This window comes from Calonectris borealis, chromosome 4 (assembly GCF_964195595.1).
Source record: "Calonectris borealis chromosome 4, bCalBor7.hap1.2, whole genome shotgun sequence".
Taxonomy (NCBI): domain Eukaryota; kingdom Metazoa; phylum Chordata; class Aves; order Procellariiformes; family Procellariidae; genus Calonectris; species Calonectris borealis.
The window spans coordinates 17497069-17518319 of record NC_134315.1 but is presented as its reverse complement, the minus strand read 5'-3'; the positions used below and the strand labels follow the sequence as shown (position 1 = coordinate 17518319).

The following is a 21251-nucleotide window of genomic DNA, read 5'->3' as shown; positions in this document are numbered from 1 at the left end:
ATGGTAGTGCATCTTGCGTTGGCATGCTGTGCCAATGCTATATCCTGCCCCTGGAACTGAGGCTAGTCTGGTCTGTGGACTGAGCACTCCACTTTGGAGTGCCTTGTGTGCCGTAGAACACGATATGCTTGAACTGCGTGTCTGGACTGAACTAACTGCTAAAATAAAGCACTAAATATAGGTTCCCCCATGTATTTCCCACTTTTCTCTCGTTTTTTTCCAGCTGTTTTCTCAGGTCTGCAGTCTCTGCTGTAGGGCAACAATTGCAACAGTAGCTGAGTAAGCTTAGACAGACTGAATGGATGCCCCCTTGCCCCACCTTTTCTGGGGCTTTACTGAAAATACTACCATTGTCTCAAACACATGGTTTAAATTCTGTGAAAAGGTAGTGATTAGTACACAGAACCTAAATATAGTAATTCTTGATGGGAAAAAAATAAGGTCAATCTCATAGAGGCATCTGAGGAACTTGGCATGAATAGGTGAAACTCCTTTCTTATTTAACATGTTAATCAAAAGAAAAATATGAACTAGCAGAAAAGTAAGATATCAGTGACCTCAGGAGTAGGCATTGTGATCAAGAGGAGTTGTTACAAATAGAATCCAAAAGCAAGTAATCTTGTGAGTAGAAGCGTGAAAACAGAAATGAACTGTGTCAGTTGTACTTTCTAAGACACGTCCTATATCGTGCATTGAAATACCTTGCAGAGCTCTGCGTGGTGTGGAAGATGCTGTGTGGTAAGACACCAGGGTATGAAGTGCCACCGAGCTACCAGTTTAGATCTGGAAATCGTGAAGTCTTTTTCACTTGGCATTGTGCTCAGCACTGGCTTGTGGATAGCAAGCTGATGTGTGGATGTACTATTTTTTCCCAGTATTTCCAGTTCTGGACTTAGTGTCAGTGGAGTCAGTGATCCTTTTCACCTTTGTGTGGCCATTTAAAATTCTGCTATAATAGCTAATTCATTAAAACTTCAGGACTAAAAGAACTGTGAATCATCTACACAAAAACTAATTGAACAGACCATGAGATACACATTGGTTACACAGTTATCTAATAAAACCAAACCTGTTATCTTTTAGGTGCAGGAGGTCAACAACGATCTTGGGGTTTGTATAGCTGCTTGAGATTGCAGCTGCAGAATCTGTGATTTCAACCATATCTGCTTCTGCAGCTTTGATTTGTCAGCTGCAGCAAAACTACTTTTGCATTGTCACCTGGCTTTTACTAGGAAATTTATGTATACCCAGGCAATCTAAACACTGTGGCCGTTGGAAAAGACTTCTATACAGAAGACATAAAACCTTGTATTTGTTGTAGCAGGAAGAAATATTTCCCTAAATTTAAATAGTATATTCTCTTTTTGAAATAGATATCTGTAAATTAATTTTGGAGGGTTCCAAAGGAGACCAAAATTATAAAGAGAAGCTCTTTCATTGTTGTGGAAGGCCCAGCATGCTGCCTTCCTTTATGCTTTTAAATGTCTTACTTTAATTTCAAGCTGTGCTCTAAACTAAATTTTTCACAAAACACAATTGTACGTCATATGAAGAAGTACATTAGGTGCAGTGCATTATGTTATTTGCTTCAGTTGGCTGCTTGGCCAGATTATTCCTTGTTTTTTAAATCTCTTGTCTCAAAAATTTAACGTATTTACTCTGAAGCTTTAGGAACTTCAGCTTTTTTCTTTATAATTTCTTACTCTTTTTTTTTTTTCTTAATTTTGTTCTTTCTGCTTTGTTCCCGATTTATCAGTCTCTTTGGCTTTGATCAAAATATTGAACAGCCTTTATTTTTACCTTTAGTCTCTGGAATTCAAACTGCTTTCTCATGTGGCTTTAGTTTTTTTTAATACCATTATTCTAATCCAGTTGTTCATTTTAAGGATGAGGGATTTGGGGGCAGGAGTACATTTAAGATAGAGTGGTGCCTCCTTGATGATTCTTTGCTCTGGTCACTTGTTAAGAAGTAGTTGTCCCTAGAGCTGCTTAGGATTTGCTGAGATGTAAACCAAAAGATCTTGTTTCACTTCTTACACATTATGATTTATAACCAGCTTTTGATCTAAACGTATAAACAGTGGGATTAACATGATCAAAATTGTTTTTTCCTTCCTGATTAAGGATTCCTGCATAATGTGTCAGGGAATCTGGAAGGAAATAGTTAGGTGTTCTAAAGACTATTTTCTACCCAGGTGAATAGAAGTGCCACTTCTGGGTCTCTGTTCCTGGGATCTCACTGCCCTTTTTGTTAGTTACCACTGCAAAGTACCTAAGTTCTTCAGAGTTCAGGTCCTTCCTGAATGAGTTCAGTAATCAATTGTGTGGGATGTTGCCTAATCAATTACACTAGTCCATACTAGATGCAGTGCTGTCCTAGGAACATCCTTTATTTCCAATCACACCCATTTCAGGAGTCTTCTACATGTTTTTCAAAAGTGAGGATACTCTCTGACACATTGGCAATTAAACTTCGAGTGTGGCTATCAATCCTTTAAACTGAATGTCTCCATTTTCCAGAAGGATTTATAGAAGGGCAGAATGTGTTATTAACATGGGCATAGAATTCCATTCAAATTGGAATGGCAGGGTTGATGTAGGTGGGGTGAAAGTAATCTGATTTGGCTATGTGCAATCCTTTTTTTAGGCTTTACTTCACAGAACCAATAGAAAAAAAAAGTACATCTTGCCTTTTTCCCCCTATTGCGTTTATGGCAGTATGCACACTACTGGCTTTGAAATAAATATTTACCACCTCTATTCATATGACAACCCTAATAGGCACACATGACTTATCTTCATGGAAAAAGGTATATTGTGGTTAGATTTTGACACATGACCACTAAATTCTGATGTACTAAGTCTTGGAATGTCTGATTCTTCCTTTCCCTTTTCAATATACTGAAATACATATTTTAAAGGAAACTGAAAAGATTTAATCATATGTAGTAATTTGCACCACCAGTGGATGCATGGAAGCACAAGCAAATTCAGTGTCATCTTTCAAAATAGTCTAAAGAGTGTGTATATGGGGAGTATATAGTATGATGTGTGGCCAGGCTTCAGGCCCAGCCCTATTAAGAGCAGAGTTTAAGCACGGTATTGGAATGCAGTCTGTGCATGGTATGTGCTGACAACAGACCAGTCAGGGGGATAAGTATATCTGAATTAGTGGTGGATGTCAGTTCTTCAACACTTAGGAGCATAAACTTCTTAATCATGTGCTTGTGGAGATAGCTGAAGACCGTTTAAAATGTCTTCAGCCAGTTGTTTTGGCTGTCATTTAACCCTGTCTTATAATGAAAAGGATTATTAAATCTATAATGTATTCTAACTGAAAAACAGTTTGTGATACGCTTATCACCAACACTTTGTGGGATATGTTCGAAACTGAGTTGAAATGGCTTATATCAATGTTATTAAGGATTGTCATGATGGAGAACGAAGAACAGAGATCCCTTTTCCTTCCCACTTTACTCTTCGCCATGCTAAAGCAGAATAGAGACATTTCCTTTTGCCCAGTACCTCGCTCTCTGTAACTGAACACCAACACTAGTGGCTTGTCACTGTTTCCCCAGATTCACAGATACAGTAATTTACTTCCCCTTTGTTGTTCTTTAAGAGCATGATGTCCGTAAGTGTGAATCTAGGGATGTAGCCTCACTTGTTCTATAGTTCACCACATCATCTAAAAAGTGGCAATACATGGTACAGGAAATTCTCCTCACCTGTTTAAAAAACAAAAACAAAAACATGTACATATACAACATCAAATAAGTTCATAATAAATGATGAAACATTATTGGTGCATATTTTGTATTCTGAAATTTTAATTGGGATTTAGGACTGATTACCATTAGTTGTTTTGGATATCCTGAAGCCTTTTTTGTCCTTGTCCATGAGGGTGAGAAATGAAATGAATTTCTGAATTGTTTGGGTTTACTGTTGAAGCTGCTGTAAATGCTGTTTCTCCCTTGCTTGCGTCTCTGACAATCAATTGATGAGAGGGATGAGGATGAAGAAGAGCAGCCGCACTCATTCCTCTCTCTCTGAGCAGCCTTGAACAGCTGTGGCAGCAGAGATAACAGATTAGAAGGGAGGCCAGTGAGAACAGGAAAAATAAGCAGGGGAAAAATACATGTCAGCCTGTGACCCAGTCTCAGAAATTAGTGGGGGAAAAATGTTTATTATTACAGCATAAGAGGAAATTTGAGGCCAAAGATGTCCCTTCTCAATTCAGTCCTGTCAACTGGTGAGCTAACATATACTGAGCAGGTAATAAATGTCTGCAGGATTGGCTTGAGACATGCTTTAATGTTTAGGCCTGAATTAAGGTCCTTACTTCCCACTTGAGAACTTCTGTCTGTACGGGCCTCCCTGGGATATGAAGCACTGAAGTCGGGATCTGTGTGTTGTCTTATGCATTGCTGATCAATGATGTATAATGGCAGTGTGGAAGTATGCAATGTGAGAAATAAAGATGAAACCTTTCTGAGATTTTGGGCAGAAGTCTGAAAACTCAGTGATTACTTCCAAGTTGCTGATGGGTGTGATAGAGAATATAGATCAAAGAATGCTAGACTGCATATTAATCCATTGGTGACCGCGCCAAGTGATATCTCATAACTAGATTTATCAGAAAATACTGTGTTCTGGTAATTTGGGCAGTATTTGGTGAATTCAGAAGCATAGAAGAACATACTTGACTTCTTGGAGTGTTATTGGCAGGAAACCAAGAAGTTGGGGTTAGGACTTCACCTATGTCCTGGTTTTTCTGGTATTTAAATTTATTTTACTGAAGGATTTCCTTGTTTCTTCCCCCATACATATGCCACAAGTTTCCTTGTCAGAGGAAACTTGCACTTCATCTGACGCTTCCCCAGCCCATACTGAGAGATGAGTTTATGTACCCCAAAACGTGCCTTTTCACCGGTGTGCGTGCAATCTCATTCTTCCTGAATTCTGTGTGCTTTTCGTTCCCTTCTCCTGGAGGAGTTGGTCTTTTCTTTTTGCTCCCTTCCTTCAGGCTTGCCAGTATTTTGAAACTTCTTTTTTAAAATGAGGGAGATTGTTATACTAGAATATAATAACTGCAGCATGAACGTTGTCATTGGTCTGTAGTCTGAGATGATGGAAGCTGCTGACACAAAGTCAAAGTCAAGTATTTTTTTGGCCAGCTCGATCTTTGTGTGTTCTTCTGAACATTTCTATTTCTTGTGTCTTAAAACCAGTAGGTAGAACCCCACAGAATATTTGAGGTGCTTAAGGAAATGAGCCCTTTGGATTTGGAGATGACTTGCCCACCAAGAAGTTACTGTCACGGTTATTAACGGGCGTAACAAGTGATAACGATATCTTCACAGATTTTCATACTAGTTCTGTCTTCTAAAAAGACTTCTTTGGACTTGCTAATTTGTGGTGACATTCCGTTTTAGGTTTTACCCCATTTTTCAATAATACAATTTCAGGAAGTTTTTTTAATATGTTAAAAAATATGATGCTTCCTGAAGCAAGCTGTATGGGTCGTTTCTGGAGATACAGCACCAAAGTAGAAAAAAAGACCCTGCCTAGTCTGGAAAGGCAAGTCATAGGACTGTGTCTCAAGTCGGAGTGCATTTGTGTTATAGTTCTTATGGTTTTGATAACTGAGCTGATATATCCTGCTGTTCCCTTTTAAGGTGGCGATGTGAAAGACTAGTAAAATGCCACTAGTTGTAGTAAGGTGTAATAGTTGTCTTTAAACACTTTTCCTTCCCCCCCACTGCTGGACCAAATAGCAATTTGGATATCTGTGATCTGTACAAAATGAAATTTGCCTTGCTAATAACTTGAAATGACAGACAGGTGTGTTGTCTCCATTTTTGCACCAGGAGGTGCTGGTTCTTTTTGAATCCCACAAGAAATGCACAAACTTTATCAAGAAAGATGACTATTTTATTAACGTGTTAGAAAAGGTGATAGCAAGTCACAACTGAAGTCCCTTCTGATGCTGGGAACTCTTGAGTTGATGCAGTATCGGACGGACCTCCAGTCAGGCCACAGCACTGCAGAGATCCTGTCCGTGGTGAGCACGAGAGGTTCCCAGCATCCCCTCCCCTAAAATCCGATCAAATAATTTGGAAAAGATTGTCTAATCCAAGACTTAATAAAAGATAGGTATCTACTCATTCTGAGGTTCTATGTATGCAAATAAATGTTTCTTCGGAGTTGACAGCTTTTTTTTTTTAAACTAGATATAAAGGAGAGGTTCACCAATTACGTGCTGCTACTAATTGTATGTCTAAGAAATATGGAACAGTTCTCATGGAATCCAGGTAAGTAAACTAGTAGAAAAATTAAATACAAAATGACAAATTCCTGTGCTATCAACAACTGCATCTCTTGCTTCTTTCCTCAATCTGAAAGATAAGGGTAACCAGGACATTTAATTAAGGAATCTTAAATTTGTCAAATACCTTAGATTCTCATTTTTCTATTCCTCGCTTTGTTGTAAGAGTGACTCTATCCTTTCTGCTAGAAGTATGTGCTGTTATGCTACAAATGTGCATAGCTATGTTTCAAGTAGTGTCTTCAATGATTTCTTCCCAGTCCTCCCCTTTCCTTTGAGTACACTGAGGAGGAAGGATCCCCTAGAGAATTTTATTTTGTGAGGCTAGTGAGATTGAAATTTGATAGAAGATTATGTAAAAATTTCCGTTCATAATTTAATATTGATTATACTTAGGATTTTAATACCATATTGAATAAATATGGAGTAAAATTTGGATTTTATTTCATTAAAACTTTGTTTTAATAATTTTGAGCCCCGATCTGTGTGGTGTATTTTGCTTGAATGTTACCTATCTACCTAAATTTTACCTTAAGCATCTAAAACGGCAGGTGCTCTGTTTATTCCTCATACATACTGAATGTCTACTATCTGGAATGTGCAAAGGTTGTCTTCGTAGTAGAGATAAAGCTTTACGAAGTAAAGGCTTTAGAACCTGATCCTAATTGTGGTGTGATTGTATAGTACTGATAAGTTTCTAGAACAGCAGTGGAATAAGCGAGAACTTGCACACTACATGCTGAGTGGTGATGTAAAGTTACAGACTTTTCAGACTCTTGAGGATTTTTCACTGTTGAGCAAAAGTGTTATAATTTTTGCTTTGTATACTGGCATCAAATTAAATGGCCTGACTTGTTTCTTTCCAACCTTCAGATCATCTTTGGGTGTTATTCCCAGATGTTTGCATGGTGGTTGCTTCAGAAATTGCGGTGGATATTGTGAAACATGCCTTTATAACAAAATTCAATGACGTCACAGCAGATGTAGGTATCCTGTTCGGAGTGCTGACTGCTATTTTAAGTTGTAGTTTATTTTGCTAATACTTTTTAAATGTTAAAATTGATTCCAGTGCAGAAAATGTAAAAATTGTTATTTTCATATGTAGGATATCATTTGGAAAAGCTTGGTAATTTCCTGATACAATATACTTCTGAGGATCTTTATAATGTGGAACAAACACCTCTGCTTCTAATTAGTAGTTCCAGATCCATAAATTATTGAAAGTGTTGTATAACAGTTGACATAACTACAATTCACATAACTGGCAGATCATTTTGTGAAGTGATCACTAGTTAAATTGACAGAAGGTTACTTGTTCTACAGTCTAGACAGACCTTGTACCTCTTCCTAACAGAATGGATTGTAGGTTAAAATTCAGGCTTTAGGAAAAACAGATACTGTGAGGCTGCTGAATTCCTGTTCTTGCATGTGTGTTGAGGGTGGAATCTGAAATCAGATATATTTTTCCACTGTCCCTGGAGCACTAATATGAAGTAGGTTATGTTAGTTACCCACTCCTGAAATTTCTTAGGCAGTCCTTCTTTTAAAGCAGTAGATGAGGTTACTTTTTGTGTGTTGTGGCATGATACATTGGCCATTTGTCTTGCATGCTGTGTGAATTCAAATGCACTTGATAAATTTGTGAAGAGATGAGTTAGCGTTTTTTCGCTATTGAAACCGCTTTTCAGGAAATGAGATCAGAACTTGGAAGTGCTCTCTTTTTCAGCATCTCTAAAGTAACTACATTGTGTGGTGCAGAAACAAGTTTAATAGATGTACTTAATAAGCTCCCTTATGCCAGAGGCATTTATGCATGCCCTACTTTCATATAGAGAGTGTGGAAAAGAGCAATAATGAAGTCATGATAGCAAAAAATGTAGCATGCTTCAGTGTGCTGAAACAGCTGGAGGATGGAGGTAGTGAATGATAATTTTGCAAGATTTATTTAACAAACTTTGTATTTTTTGCATGAAGTTCTAAAGATTTATGGTTGCTAGGTCAGACTTTTTCAGAAGTTTTGAACACCTGCAGTGCAAGTTGCCCTGCCACTTACTCTTAAAAGAGATGCTTTTCTGTCTTAATATGCAGAATTGTTTCAAAGAGAAAGAAAAGCTTCATTCATCTTCTGATACAATTTGCCTTTTTCATGGGATCACTTGCTTAGTATATAAGCAAGCTCCCTTGTTTTGTTTAATTTGATCCCGGTGCTACTTTTCATGTAGCTTAAAACAAATTATGAACTGTAGGAAAAAAGTAAACATGATTTCTCTTTGTGTTTCTGACAATCCTCAAATTCAGTTAATGCTTTATAAAGTCTCATTCAGTTCCTAAAACATGGCATAGTGTTGTTTGTTTGTTGTATACATATGCAAGTTACTTTATTGCAGAAATATAGGCTCATCTGTTGAAGGGTGCAATTAGATCTCAGAAAAACTGGCTTTGACTCCTTCAGCCTGTGCATAAGTTTTTGCAATATTTTTACAGAAATATTTTATTAATATCACTGTTGCTTTTATAAAGTGTGATAACAAATTAATCACACATGCAATGTGCTGGATTTTTTCCAGGTCTACAGTGAATACAGAGCCAGTCTTGCATTTGACCTTGTTAGCAGTCGACAGAAAAATGTAAGCCTGAAAATAAAGGCATTTTCTTGTATTAACTAACATAATTGTTATGGGGGGGATATTGGAACAAATACTTAAAGAAATACATACAGAACTGTTACACTCCTACAGCACTGAAATTCTACTCAGCTTTTTTTAATAAAAGGTAACAGGAATATTTCCTTGTGATTTATATTCTTATTTTTATCCAGTTGTTCAGGTCAGTTCGAACTTTATTTAATATATTGTTGAGAAGTCTCTTCCAGATACACTTATAGTCAGGGGATGGTTGTAATGACTTTGACATTTTTGAGATATGTGGGAAGTAAGTAAGCTTAACAAGATGTTCTTGAGATAATTTTAAATTACTGGTCTTTTTGCTTTATATTAACTGTGTTGGATCAAAATACAGTATTCATTAGGAATTTATATTATTTCTTCACAGACGGTGTGCACAGATGTATAGGGATGTTTGTACCATGCGTGTTACTGTTGTGGCATGGGTATTTACAGAACGCACAGACTGCTTGTGTTTTTCATTAGTACTATTTTTTGGAAGACTATAAACAGCACACCTTTCCTGGATGAGTCTCTTAAGTATTAGTGAGTGCTCTGGATGAGCGCTCTAACTATTAAATGAACTTTTATTGTAATAATTTATGTAGTTTTCTTGGATATGTTTGATAGCTATTGCTAGGAATGCAGTAGTTATACCTCATAAAGAAGTTAGACACCTTCCATTACAAATAATTAATTATTAATAATTTGTTAATTTAAAAAAACAGTTTATTAGTTCTGAAAACTCCATTACTTTTCCTAAGGATCCTCTGTGGAAAATGAGGCAGCATCATATAGGCGCTAACTTTGGCATGTCGTTCAATACTGCCTGAAAGCTGTCGTGCAAAGTAGTTGTGTTTTGAGAGTTCAAATGTAAACATATTTTCAAAATTATTTTAACACCACTATCCTGAGGCTAATTATAGATGTTTGTAGAATGATTTAGAATTGCTAGTGTGATGGATAATTGTTCTTTTATCCCTGTTATGGGTTTTTCCGTACAGTATTTGAGGATCAAAGTCAAATTAATACAAAAAGGTCTCTAAGCTAATAATAATGTACAGATGAAATATCATAGTGCATTTGGATTCAGTGTCCTAATTGCTCTTGATTTAGTGATTTGTATTATACGCCAGTTGCTCTTGATCTAGAGCACTGAAGCTAATCTTACTGGTCATGGTAGTATTACATTTTTTGTCTGAGAGTACAACTATCTGCATTTGAATTTCAAAATGTGAATAGGTACGCTTTATACCAGTGTAGTGTTTGTTAGCAGAGATTGATTCTTATCTAGAGGGTCTGCCAAGCTAAAATAAGCTCATTCCTTTGCATAAATAGTTCATTATTCTTCCTCTTTTTTTCCTAGGCATACACAGATTATAGCGATTCGGTTTCCAGAAGAATGGGTTTCATTCCTCTTCCACTGGCTGTTTTAGTAAGTTGTATCTTTCCTATCAGTTTTCTGTCAGTAAGAGCTCACTTTGAGAATATATTCCTATGAGATAGCTAGCTCATTCTGATGTTTTGATGATGAAATGATCACCTTAAGTAACTGAAATGGTGTTGCAAGGTTGAGTTAGCATTCAGTATAACCTATATCACATACTAATTACGACTTCACGAATGTGTTACTGTTTATCAGCCTTTCATAGAAATTTAAATATATATTAATTTTATGGAATTTATAAGTACTTGTATTGTAGCAGTGGAATTAAACTACATCTGTGCTTATTAAACATTTATTCCGTTTGGCAATTATCCTGTTCATTCATTCGGAATAGTCAAAGCAGCTGGTTGCCAGAAGGTTAGCAATAGTGTACTAGTTTTTTTAGGTTTTTCATAGGAGTCCTCGTGGTTGTCCCCATAATGGTTTGCTTAATGACTAAGTTTTCTTTTATATGGGGCACTGAGCTTCTGAGCTGTTGTAGAATACATGATTCTGAAATAGTTGACCTGGTTAACATGGACATGCTGCTGTAAAATGAATCACTTCATTATTGGAATTGTGTCCACATGCTGTTTGTTCTGAATTAACTGTTGCAGAATGTTTTCTGTTAACAGCTGCTCTGACTTTCGCCATACACACATGTAGACAGTAGTTATCATAATACTGGGAATGTGTTCTTTTTTTGCCAGCAAAGATGGTAATTTATAATTTTCCTGGAAGAATATCAATAGGAATTAACTTTGAAATGTAATGTTCTCCCATAGAGATGGGGAAAAATACTATTGACAGGCTTTGCCTAGTTTTTATCCAGGATTAAAAAAAAAACCAACAAAAAAAACCAAAAAAAAAAAAAACCCAAAACCCATGACAATTACGATCATAATCATGATCTCTTGTATAACTAAGTAAAGTACATCCAGTGAGAATTCAGTTGAAATACTTTTTTCAAGTTAATTGTGTTCTGATATGATATCCTGGATACTAGTAAGTTTAAAACAAACTGGAATGCTTTCCTGACTTGAAACCCTAACTATGAAATACTGAAGTAAAACTGAGATTTCAGGATCGTTTGTTACTGAAACTTGGGATTCATATGCCTAGTCCACAAAGCAATTTTGTATTCAAAATGTTAGCATAGTGCAAAACACTGATCCTGTTTTACTGCATCAGCACCTCTTGACATTTTCCTCAAAAATTGTTAACTCAGCTTCCAGCCCTTGACTTTTGGGGAGGTTTTTTTCACTTGTTATTTTACTCAGAAGGAAGCATTATCACACTGTAGTTTTGGCAAAGTTGCAACTAGGTCCTAGTATAAAACTTATTCAAACCAAAATCTTGAATAGTTAGTGCTACCAAGGGGAACATTAGAATAAATTTCTACTAATGTAAATGTTTCTACTTTTGTTTTGAATTTACCAAATAAGAAATGTCTGTTAAAATATTCTATTAATAATTGTGTGCTGTATGTTTTAACTGTTTAACTTTTATCCTTAAAACAGCTCATCAGAGTCGTAACAAGCTCAATAAAAGTACAAGGAGTCTTAGCTTATGTTTGTGTTGTGCTGTTCTACTGTGGGTAAGTAAATGCACATGATTGAAAAGCATTTACCATGACTTGATCAGATATGTGAAAAAAACTTCTGTTGATACTTCTAGGTATAAGTGTAAACATAGTTTATGTTCAATAGAACATACATGTGAAACACTTAACGCTCATAAACTGAAATTGAGAGTACAGATTGGTCCCTAAGTACTGTAACTGCGTTGGGGGATTATAGCCCTCAATAAGTAACTACAGTAATAAAAATAACTAATGGAAAAATGATTGAAAGAATTTGACAAACAAGCACCATATCTCTGCATAAAAGGGGAAACTGGATTCTAAGGAATGAAACTTCCTGTGAAAAGAACAAAATATGCAATATGCCAACAAAAATAAGCAGTTTAAGTGCTCTCAGCAGATCATGAATTCTTCTCTCTGGTAGCTAAATGCAAGGTTTCTTCATGTTAGGAAACTGCTATATGAAAAAAAAGTAAATGCAAGGCTCACCTTTTTGGGAAGGGTGGGATCAGTAAGTAATCTTAGTTAAGGAATATAATGTCCTATGGGAATTTGTTTTCCAAAACCGATGATTTGCAAGTATCCCTTCACTGTCAAGTCAGTTTATACTTGTGTTATCCTTAACTTCTCACCAGTCAATATGTACTACTGAGATGCGTTTAGTTGTACTTTAAATCCAGTCTAGTTTGCCTGTCTTGGGGCACTTGCTGTAGACTATGTGGGGATGACCAGTTTCTAGGAAAGCTGCATACTGAACTGTGTCAGTGTTTGTTGTCTCTCAGTACTGATTGATATCGGAGTCCTCCTAAATTGATTATAAAGAATCATGCGATTCAAATTGCTGCAGCACAGAGAACCCACCTACAGTATTGTGGGAATCTCTCTTCCAATCTTGGAAAGCCCTGCCAAGTTGTGTTTGTAACTGAAGGCAGCAAGACTTGAAGTAAAAGACTTCTAGGTCTCGGGCGGTGGTTCAGCAGGTATGCTGGAAGAGAGGAGGCTGCTGTTTTATACTACCTTATGAAAAGAGTGGGATTACTACACATTTTTTTAAGAATGGGTAGACTCTTATCTCTAATCTGACCTTGATCTGCAAAAAAAGTAGAGCTTGGTTTGATGTGTGCACATCAGTGTAGAGACACATCTCTTTAGGGTCGGATAACTAGGACTTTGAGAGATTGCATATGGGCCAAATATTAAAATGTTAGCCATATTCCTTTGCACCATACTTTGATTTCTTCCCCAGTGTACCAGATGATGTGCCCATGTTCTCCCTAAAGCCATCTCTATATAATTGAAAGCACTAGCCCCTGATCATCACATTCAAGCTGTGGTATACCAAGCTCAGCACCTTCATTCTGCTCAGTGGTTTTTCCTTTTTCCCAATATATGTAATACTTCCCTACATCTGCCATTCCACTGCTGCAGCCCAGTCCCGGATTTTTCCCTGTCTCTGTGGCTTGGAGGATGGAGGGCAGGAAGAAGTAATGTAATTAACATGAAGAGTTAAATGCTGCTCTTTGAAGGTATAGGTCACAAGAGTAAATATATTTTGGTTTATTTTGTCGTTATTGAAAAGTGAGAACAGATTTTTACGATTTTTACTTCTGCCATGATCTCAGATTTGGAGCTAACTCACCTCTTGCACCTTTCCAGTAATTCATGTTCTGAACGTAAATTTCAGCTTTTCATCAGATTAGTATAGCATAGATACGTGAGAAATACTGTGATGAAATCTGAAACAGTTAACTGGGCAAAGCATTGAAACTATAATGTGGAGGACATTGTTTTGTATTGATATTTAACAACTGTAATACTGTAAGTTATACTACTAAAGAGTCTTGCCCAGCATATGAAACTTGAGTTTTCTTTTTCTAGGATTTTGAACAACTGTAAACTTAAATTGTTGTTGTAAATTTGAGCCTGGGGTGGACTGGCAGAAAATAATAAAGGAGAATTGCTAGAAACTCTTGCATAATTTTCCATGAAAAGCTGGAACTGCTACAGTAAAGTATTGATTTATGGCCTTTTCAACTTCTGATCTCATTAAATCAGAGTCAAATCTTGCTGTAAACACTTATTCTCTCAGAACAAAAGCATGTTACATGAAAAGTGTAGGAAAAACACCTCTAAAACTCACTAAAAATCGAGGAGAGCTTCTCAACTCTCACAAACAAAATCTGTCCCGATAGCCTAATAAAATTGTAGAGAATCACGGCTTTCAACTTGAATAAAATGATATAATCTTTGTGGTTGCTTGGATACTAAAATGTCAGTTTCTTCTGAGTACTAAAAGTGGTCTGCTCTGCTCATTCTTCCATTTCTCTAAATTTCTTCTACAAGTAATTGTATTGCATGAAATTCCCTTAAAAGTGCAGTGTACTTTGTTTTTCTGTTTGACAAGTTCTGATTACACTAATGCAGTGAGAGATAATGAAGCTGTTGCTGAAGTGCGCTTGGGTCACTTTATGATTAAGCAGTTAGACCCGCTCCATGGATCTGTGAATGTTCACTTCAAGTCATCTTTTTAGTCTGTTAGTGATGTACATAATAAACAGATTTTCAGAGAGTGGAGAATGAATTCAGAGTCTGCATTTGGTTCACTTTTGTTACATAGGTTGATTTGCATAGAGAATATTTATATTCATCCTACAGAGAATGGATCACTATTTCCTGTGTTCTGTAGTGAGCCTTCACCTGCTTCACCTCTGCTTTCACCTCTGGAGTGGAAATAGGTCTGCGTGTCATTTAATACTAGTAATGGAACTTAGATTTTACAAAGCTCATTTGCGTTGTAAATTTAAAAGCACGTGATGGTAGATGAGACCTTCCTGTTCTTCAAATGAGAAGACAGGTGTAAAAGGGACTTCAACGATTTGCTGAAGTTTGTGCTGCAAATTAGTGATAATAGAACGTCCATCAACTGGACTGTGCTATGATGGTAATGCAGTGCTGCCTCTTTGGATTTGTTGAGTTTTATGGACTGTCTTTTGTGATGTGAAAAAGGACTTTTTATGATTAGCCTGTAATTTGTGTAAGCTAGGTACTTGCTTTCTTGTAGTTCAAAGTCCACAAGATCCTTGACTGGGCACACTTAAGGCTACAGCTCTAACAGTAGTGCATTTCATTTGGACTTGCGCTGTTGAGGGCCCTTTTTAGTTTTGTGTTTAAATATTTGATGTATTAAATGGCTGCTTAACTGTCCTTGTAGTCCTTTTGTTAAACTATGATAAAACTTGATGGTTTTCTCTAGATGCCTTCTGAAAAAAAAAGAAAAATTAAGCATTGAATCTGAAACAAATTGTTAGGAAAAGGAAATTACCTTTTGATCTTGCTATTGAAGGCATTTAATTTAGCTAATCCTTCCATGACAGCAGTAACCATACGCAATTATTTTAATATGAGTAATTGCAGTATGAATAATATGCAATTATTTTAATATGCTAATGCAAATATGTAAACAAATCCTTTTATTTTTTCAGGTTAATATCTCTAAAAGTCCTTAACAGTATTGTATTGCTGGGGAAATCATGTCAGTATGTAAAGGAGGCAAAAATGGAGGAGAAATTATTCAATCCTGTCCTGACTACCACCCCAGGGAAGCCGGCTGGCAAACAGCAAAGCATGTTTAAATCTACCCAGGGTAAGGCAAACTGCCTTGTTTTGTTTTCACCTGTAATGAAAATTGCTTTCAGACTAAATTTAATATTAAACCAAATGTATGACATTGTTGTAACCCTGTAACCCTGTTGCTGGACCTTGATTGTACCATATCAGCTGTGAACACAAGTCTGTAAATGTAATAGAATTTATAGCTTTTAGTTCACGCATCTTCTTTTGGTTGTAAATACTCATCTCTCTGATGATCTCTGAAGATCCCACCCTGATATGTGGAGGCGATAGAAACATCAGAACAGTAGCACACTTTTGTTTGAAATTCATAATCATTGAATGGTTTGGGTTGGAAGGGACCTTTAAAGATCATGTAGTCCAATGCCCTCTGCCATGTCACTACACAAATAAGTAAATATTTACACATCATCTCTGGCAGTGCTGAAGTTTAATAAGGAAGCAATTTATGCATTTCTTATGGAAATTAGTGTAAAACATGGCACACAATAGATACAATTACTTATAATTCTCATGAACACATGAATGAAAAGCTTTATGAAATCCAAATAGGAATTTCAGCCGGTCTCTACTCACTTCATTTCAAGTCTGTGCAGTGTGGTTTTCTCGTATGGGTCCTCAGCATTAGCGATTAATGTAATTGGAATGGGGCATTATTATATTCCTGTGACACGTTATAGAAGGAAACAGAAAGCTTCGTTGTTCCAGTCAACTGAATTGGATTGTGTATCTTCCTTGTGTGAAGAGCTGAATGAGAGCTTAACAGTGAGGCTTTTATTGTGTTCACACAGTTGCTTGCCAAAGACTTGAACAGCTTGAAATGTAAGGTGCTTATTAGTCGTCATAGTGTCTCGCCAGCAATAGTAGAGTTAAGAATCTGTCAGTGTTTCAGTCATACATCTCTATCTCACCTGTGTCAAATCACATCATGCAGAAACTTGGTGCAGACGTTTATTTTTAAGTAGCTTAAATTCATAGAGTTGCTTTAGTTTCATTGTGAAAGAATGTAATACGATTTGGTCTGAAATGCCTTTTGCATTTCATTAGACGACTATCATAATGATAATGTTTTAATAAAAGATTCTAGTGCTACACTTGGATATGAGACTTAATAAGCTATACTTACTTAGATTGACCCTTAAACTTACTCACAGTAAATAAATGTTTTTAGCTGAAGCAGTAGCAGTTTTACTAGGTCAGCAGAGATGCTTATTTTCTCAAATGGAAAGATTTTGATTAAAAAGCAGCAATCAAAAAGCTTTTGCTGATTTTATGTAGAATATTCTAAACTTCCATTGGTGATGGAAAAAGCTCAACTTTTAACAGTTTTTCAGGGTTTTTTATACCTTTTAACAGCTCTTTATTTACTAAAAACCTCAATTATGTGAAAGAATGATTTTACCTTCCCCAGCTTCTGTGTGTCTGCATTATTACTGCTGGGCTCTGCAGTATTGATTAATCCCTGTGCCCCACTTACCAGCTTTTTTTCAATATAGTCTTTCAACCCATCTCTTGCTAGGATGAGGGTGAGGCAATTAATCTGGTCTACTTTCGTCTTACAATGTAAGTCTATTTTCTTAACAGTTTCCACCTCGTCCACAGAAACAGTTTAAAATTTTAAGGATAAAAAGGATAAAATTTTATACTTGCTCTTGAAGGATGGAAGTTCTAATTACTGGTAATCATTTATAGGCTGACCATCTTTCTCTGGAAGCTGCTGGGTTAGCAAATACTTACCTTTGTAAAAAAGTTCTACAATTAGCATTGCTTGTCTCCTTTCTCAATGCAAGTTTAGTACCTTTGACTTGCATAAGACTATAGAGAGTAATCCATGTACCTTCAAGTAGTAGATGGTATACTGTGAAGAGATGCTATACAGAAAGAAGTTTTTGTAGTAATTTGGATAGTGTGGCCATTCTGACAAATAATACTCCCTTGGGCTGGTCTGCAGTACTCTCCACATTAGTCAGATTTTTTTCAGATTCCTTTAGAAACAATAACTCAGTCTTTACGAGGAGATAGTAAATAAGAAAAAAGTATTTCTTGTCATTTCCTTACACATTTTAATTCTTTAAATGTTTTAACAAAATGTGGAAACAATACGTGGATATTACTTAAAAATATCGTAGGTTAATGGAGCCACTGTTCAATTCCACTGAAGTAAGAGGCAGGTGTAAAAATAGACATCTTTAATAGAACTGCTTTAGGAGCCAGTGCTATTAAAGTGTGTAGCAGTGCATGAGTCATTTATTAGCTATCCCTAGAGAAGTCAGGTTTATTGTACATATGTAGAGGATTAGGCACATCCTCTGTTCCCTCTACAGAGATTCCTTTTCTTCATTTCAGTAGAAAATATTTGTGAGATTCACACAATGACTGTCAAAAATCTTTTTGCCTAACCCAACAAAAATGAGTATGTAAACCAGAAGAATGCAGTTTATGTCCTAACATCTGCTTCTTATGCTCTTGCTCCTTATCTAAACTTCTGTAGAATTCATTTTCTAACCTTTTACCAAATCAGAAAAGGAAATCTCTTACGGTAAAACTAAGAAGAGGTAGTGGCTTCTACAAAGCATTCTTCTGTTGCTTCTGCTGATTTGATGCAGCACACTTTTTCAGGACACCTTTGGATGAATCTGGTTGTTATAGATGCATCAGCATGTCTGTGTTAAATTCATGATTATCTTTGTAATTATCTTATGTTCCAACAGGAATTTCCACAGATGAAAATGGATCTGCGTCAGTTACCAATCAACCTGTGCATCAGAAGGAGAATACGCCCTCTTTTCTTGTTACAAGCAATTCTGATCAATTTCTGACAACTCCTGATGGAGAAGAAAAAGATATAAGCCAAGACAGTTCAGAATTAAAACACAGGTCTTCAAAGAAAGACTTGTTGGAGATAGACAGGTTTACTATTTGTGGAAACAGAATTGACTAAGATTTTTTTTTTTCAATCAATGTGCTAAGGATACTGAGCTGTTGGGACAGCAGATGCTACCAGAATGGACAGTTGCCAAAAAAGGCACATAAATATTTATTTAAAAACTTAAATTATTAATGGCAAAAAATATTAATTTCTTTCTACAAGTAACTTGGCTTGGTATCTGGTCAGGTCAAGTAAGTGATCTTTAACTTGCCTCTTGGAAAATGTGGTGGATCGTGAGTCTCTAGCCTGGTGGCAGAGCTGCAGTATCACTTTTCTGGAAAATAGACTGGAAAAAAAGCATAATCCTGTTCTGCGTTATGAAACCATGCTTCCAGAAGATACTACTTTTCATGAAGGTTCCTCCAGTGTAAGGATATTCCTGGAAATGTATGACAACTTGACCGGAAGCTTGCCTTTCCAGTTACCTGTTTTATTAAACATCTGCAAGCAGAATTCAAAACTTGTGCTTATATCAACAAACGCATAAAGCATTGGTACATAAAACAGTAAGTCAAGATAGTTATCCTTGTCAACAAAAATTTTTTCAAGATGTATCTTGAAAATCTTGTAATCAGAATAAAATGTTGCTTTTAAATGAAAGACTTACTGCATAGTATTTTATCTAAATACTAAACACCAGGGAAAGATCACAGTAATGAAGGTTCTGCTTAACTGGGCAAATATGAAACATAATAATTTCTTGTGTTGTGTGTCCTGCAAGGCAAATTATTTATAAAATTATTTTTAAAAGCTGAGGATTTTTTGTTGCTGTAGAAAAAAATAATAAAGGGGCACTTCTATATGTTGAGGAAAAGCAGTGTTAATTGTAGCAAGCAACTGTTGTGTCGGAACTGTATGTATGGCATTAATGCAGCAGAAAAGAATATTAGACTGCATTTTGGGTTTAAGTCTGATAAGAATGACATCTGTGAATTAACTTGCCTGAGAACATGCCTATAAAAGTTCATATTGACAATCAAATCAGAATTATCCATTTTAATTGATTGGTTTTAGCCAAACTTAAGTAGACAGCTAGATCTATAAAGAGCATTTAAGCATTACAGTGCATCTAAATTTCTAGTGGAAGATGCAGTTGTGGGAGAATTGATGAAAGATGGTTTGGGATCCTCAGATCAAGAATGGAATAAATTTGAGCTCAAAACTTAGGCTGGAGACTTGTATCAGAAGAGACTCTTTAGTTAATGGTAAATTCTTCATATATTGTTGTTAAAAGACAGCATTAACTTCAAATGCCTTTCAGACATTTAAGTAAGCACCGGTTTCACTTTCCAAAGGAAGGTATCATAAAAGTACTTCAGTGCTGAACAAATGAAGGCAAAATTTGCTCTTTGCTAATTTCATAATTTGTCAGAGTGGGAAAGCCAAAGTTTATTTCGTTTATGAACATGTGAAAGTTTAATGTATATGCTAATCCCTGAAACTTGCAGGACTACAGTAATATAGCAAATGGAGAGAGTTGGACAGAGTTATTACGTATCTGAGCAGACTTGGTAATGAGATAGCTTTGCCATACAGGTTAGCGTGGTCTGCTCTGGTGGGAACTTCTTGCTGCAGCCTTTCAGCCTCTCCTCTCCCATCGAGAGTAGCTGGAGGAACGGCCAAAATCTGTGGTTACTGTTCAGGGATGGAGTAAAAAGAAGAGGACTTGTGCTGGGGAAAAATTTGAAATTCTTTAATTTTTGATGTATTTTATACTAATTGGAGATGTTCACACATTGAGATTCAGATTATCTGTCAATTTGCTGTATCTTATTTTTTAATTATTTAGCAGTTGCTAAAGGAAGCTTGAAATTGCTTTCATTTTTTTCTGTTGAATGACATTCTGTATCAATTTTATAAGTGCATCTTGTGTGGAAAATAAAATTCAATTTTGTAATATTTGTTTAAAAAAGGAAAAGTACAGCGTCAACATTTCTTTCTTAGTATTCAGAGTTGGTGAACTTGCAATGTATTTACTGTATTAAATTCCAATTTCCATAAAGTAAGATTCTTGCAAATGTGGGACATGAGTGTGCATAAGAACTGGGTTATCAGTGGCTTTACCTCTGATTTATTTCTGTAGCAGTTGGTTATTGCCACTTGTAGGAAGAAGGTATTGATGCCAACCTACTATTAATTTGTTTTTGAAGGCAAAAGCCCATGTAAATGAAAAAATATTATGTCTTAAGGGCGTTGTAATTTATATAGTCAGTTACTACAATTGGAGTAGTTACACCTACACAGCAAAGCCAAATGGAACTGCACTATATGCTTAGGCAAATCCTTTCCTGAGCATGTGACCGTAACAGTGAAAGGGTAATGGCTAACTTGCTCTTAAGTCCAAGTCCTGGCCTAGATCCTCGTCTTGAGGCCGAGAGCCTTTGTTGCTCTGTTTTTACCCTTGAATTGTGATAACTAGATGTAAAGCAGTATAGCTGGGCTTTGGGAAATGGCTGTTATGTCTCCGTGTGTTGTGTAGGCATAACTTTGTTGAGTTATGGATCAAAATAATTCAAAGGTATAGTTGAGGCATTGCAAATACAACACTTCCCGTTAAACACTCTGACAGTCTGGTAGGGGCCCTACTGGGCATGAAATTTCATTGTTTTCTCTTGCTCCAAGCTCTCTAATTGTTCTCATGTTCTTGTTTGTGATTAATAGGGATTCCTTGAATATCTAGCAATGCATCTTCA

General features: G+C 36.2%; 1 protein-coding gene across 7 annotated transcripts in view; it reads left to right on the top strand.

Moving 5' to 3' along the window:
- The window catches only part of TAPT1 (transmembrane anterior posterior transformation 1), a 51595-nt gene extending 31119 nt beyond the window's left edge, over positions 1-20476 (top strand). For all 7 annotated transcript variants that reach the window (XM_075148813.1, XM_075148811.1, XM_075148810.1 and 4 more), the window contains 7 exons: positions 6234-6314; positions 7202-7311; positions 8896-8955; positions 10358-10426; positions 11938-12014; positions 15482-15642; positions 18341-20476. In XM_075148813.1, coding sequence (XP_075004914.1) covers positions 6234-6314; positions 7202-7311; positions 8896-8955; positions 10358-10426; positions 11938-12014; positions 15482-15642; positions 18341-18570 — 788 coding nt within the window. In that variant the 3' untranslated portion in view covers positions 18571-20476. The remainder of the gene's footprint in view (positions 1-6233; positions 6315-7201; positions 7312-8895; positions 8956-10357; positions 10427-11937; positions 12015-15481; positions 15643-18340) is intronic.
- The last annotated feature ends 775 nt before the right edge of the window (positions 20477-21251 follow it).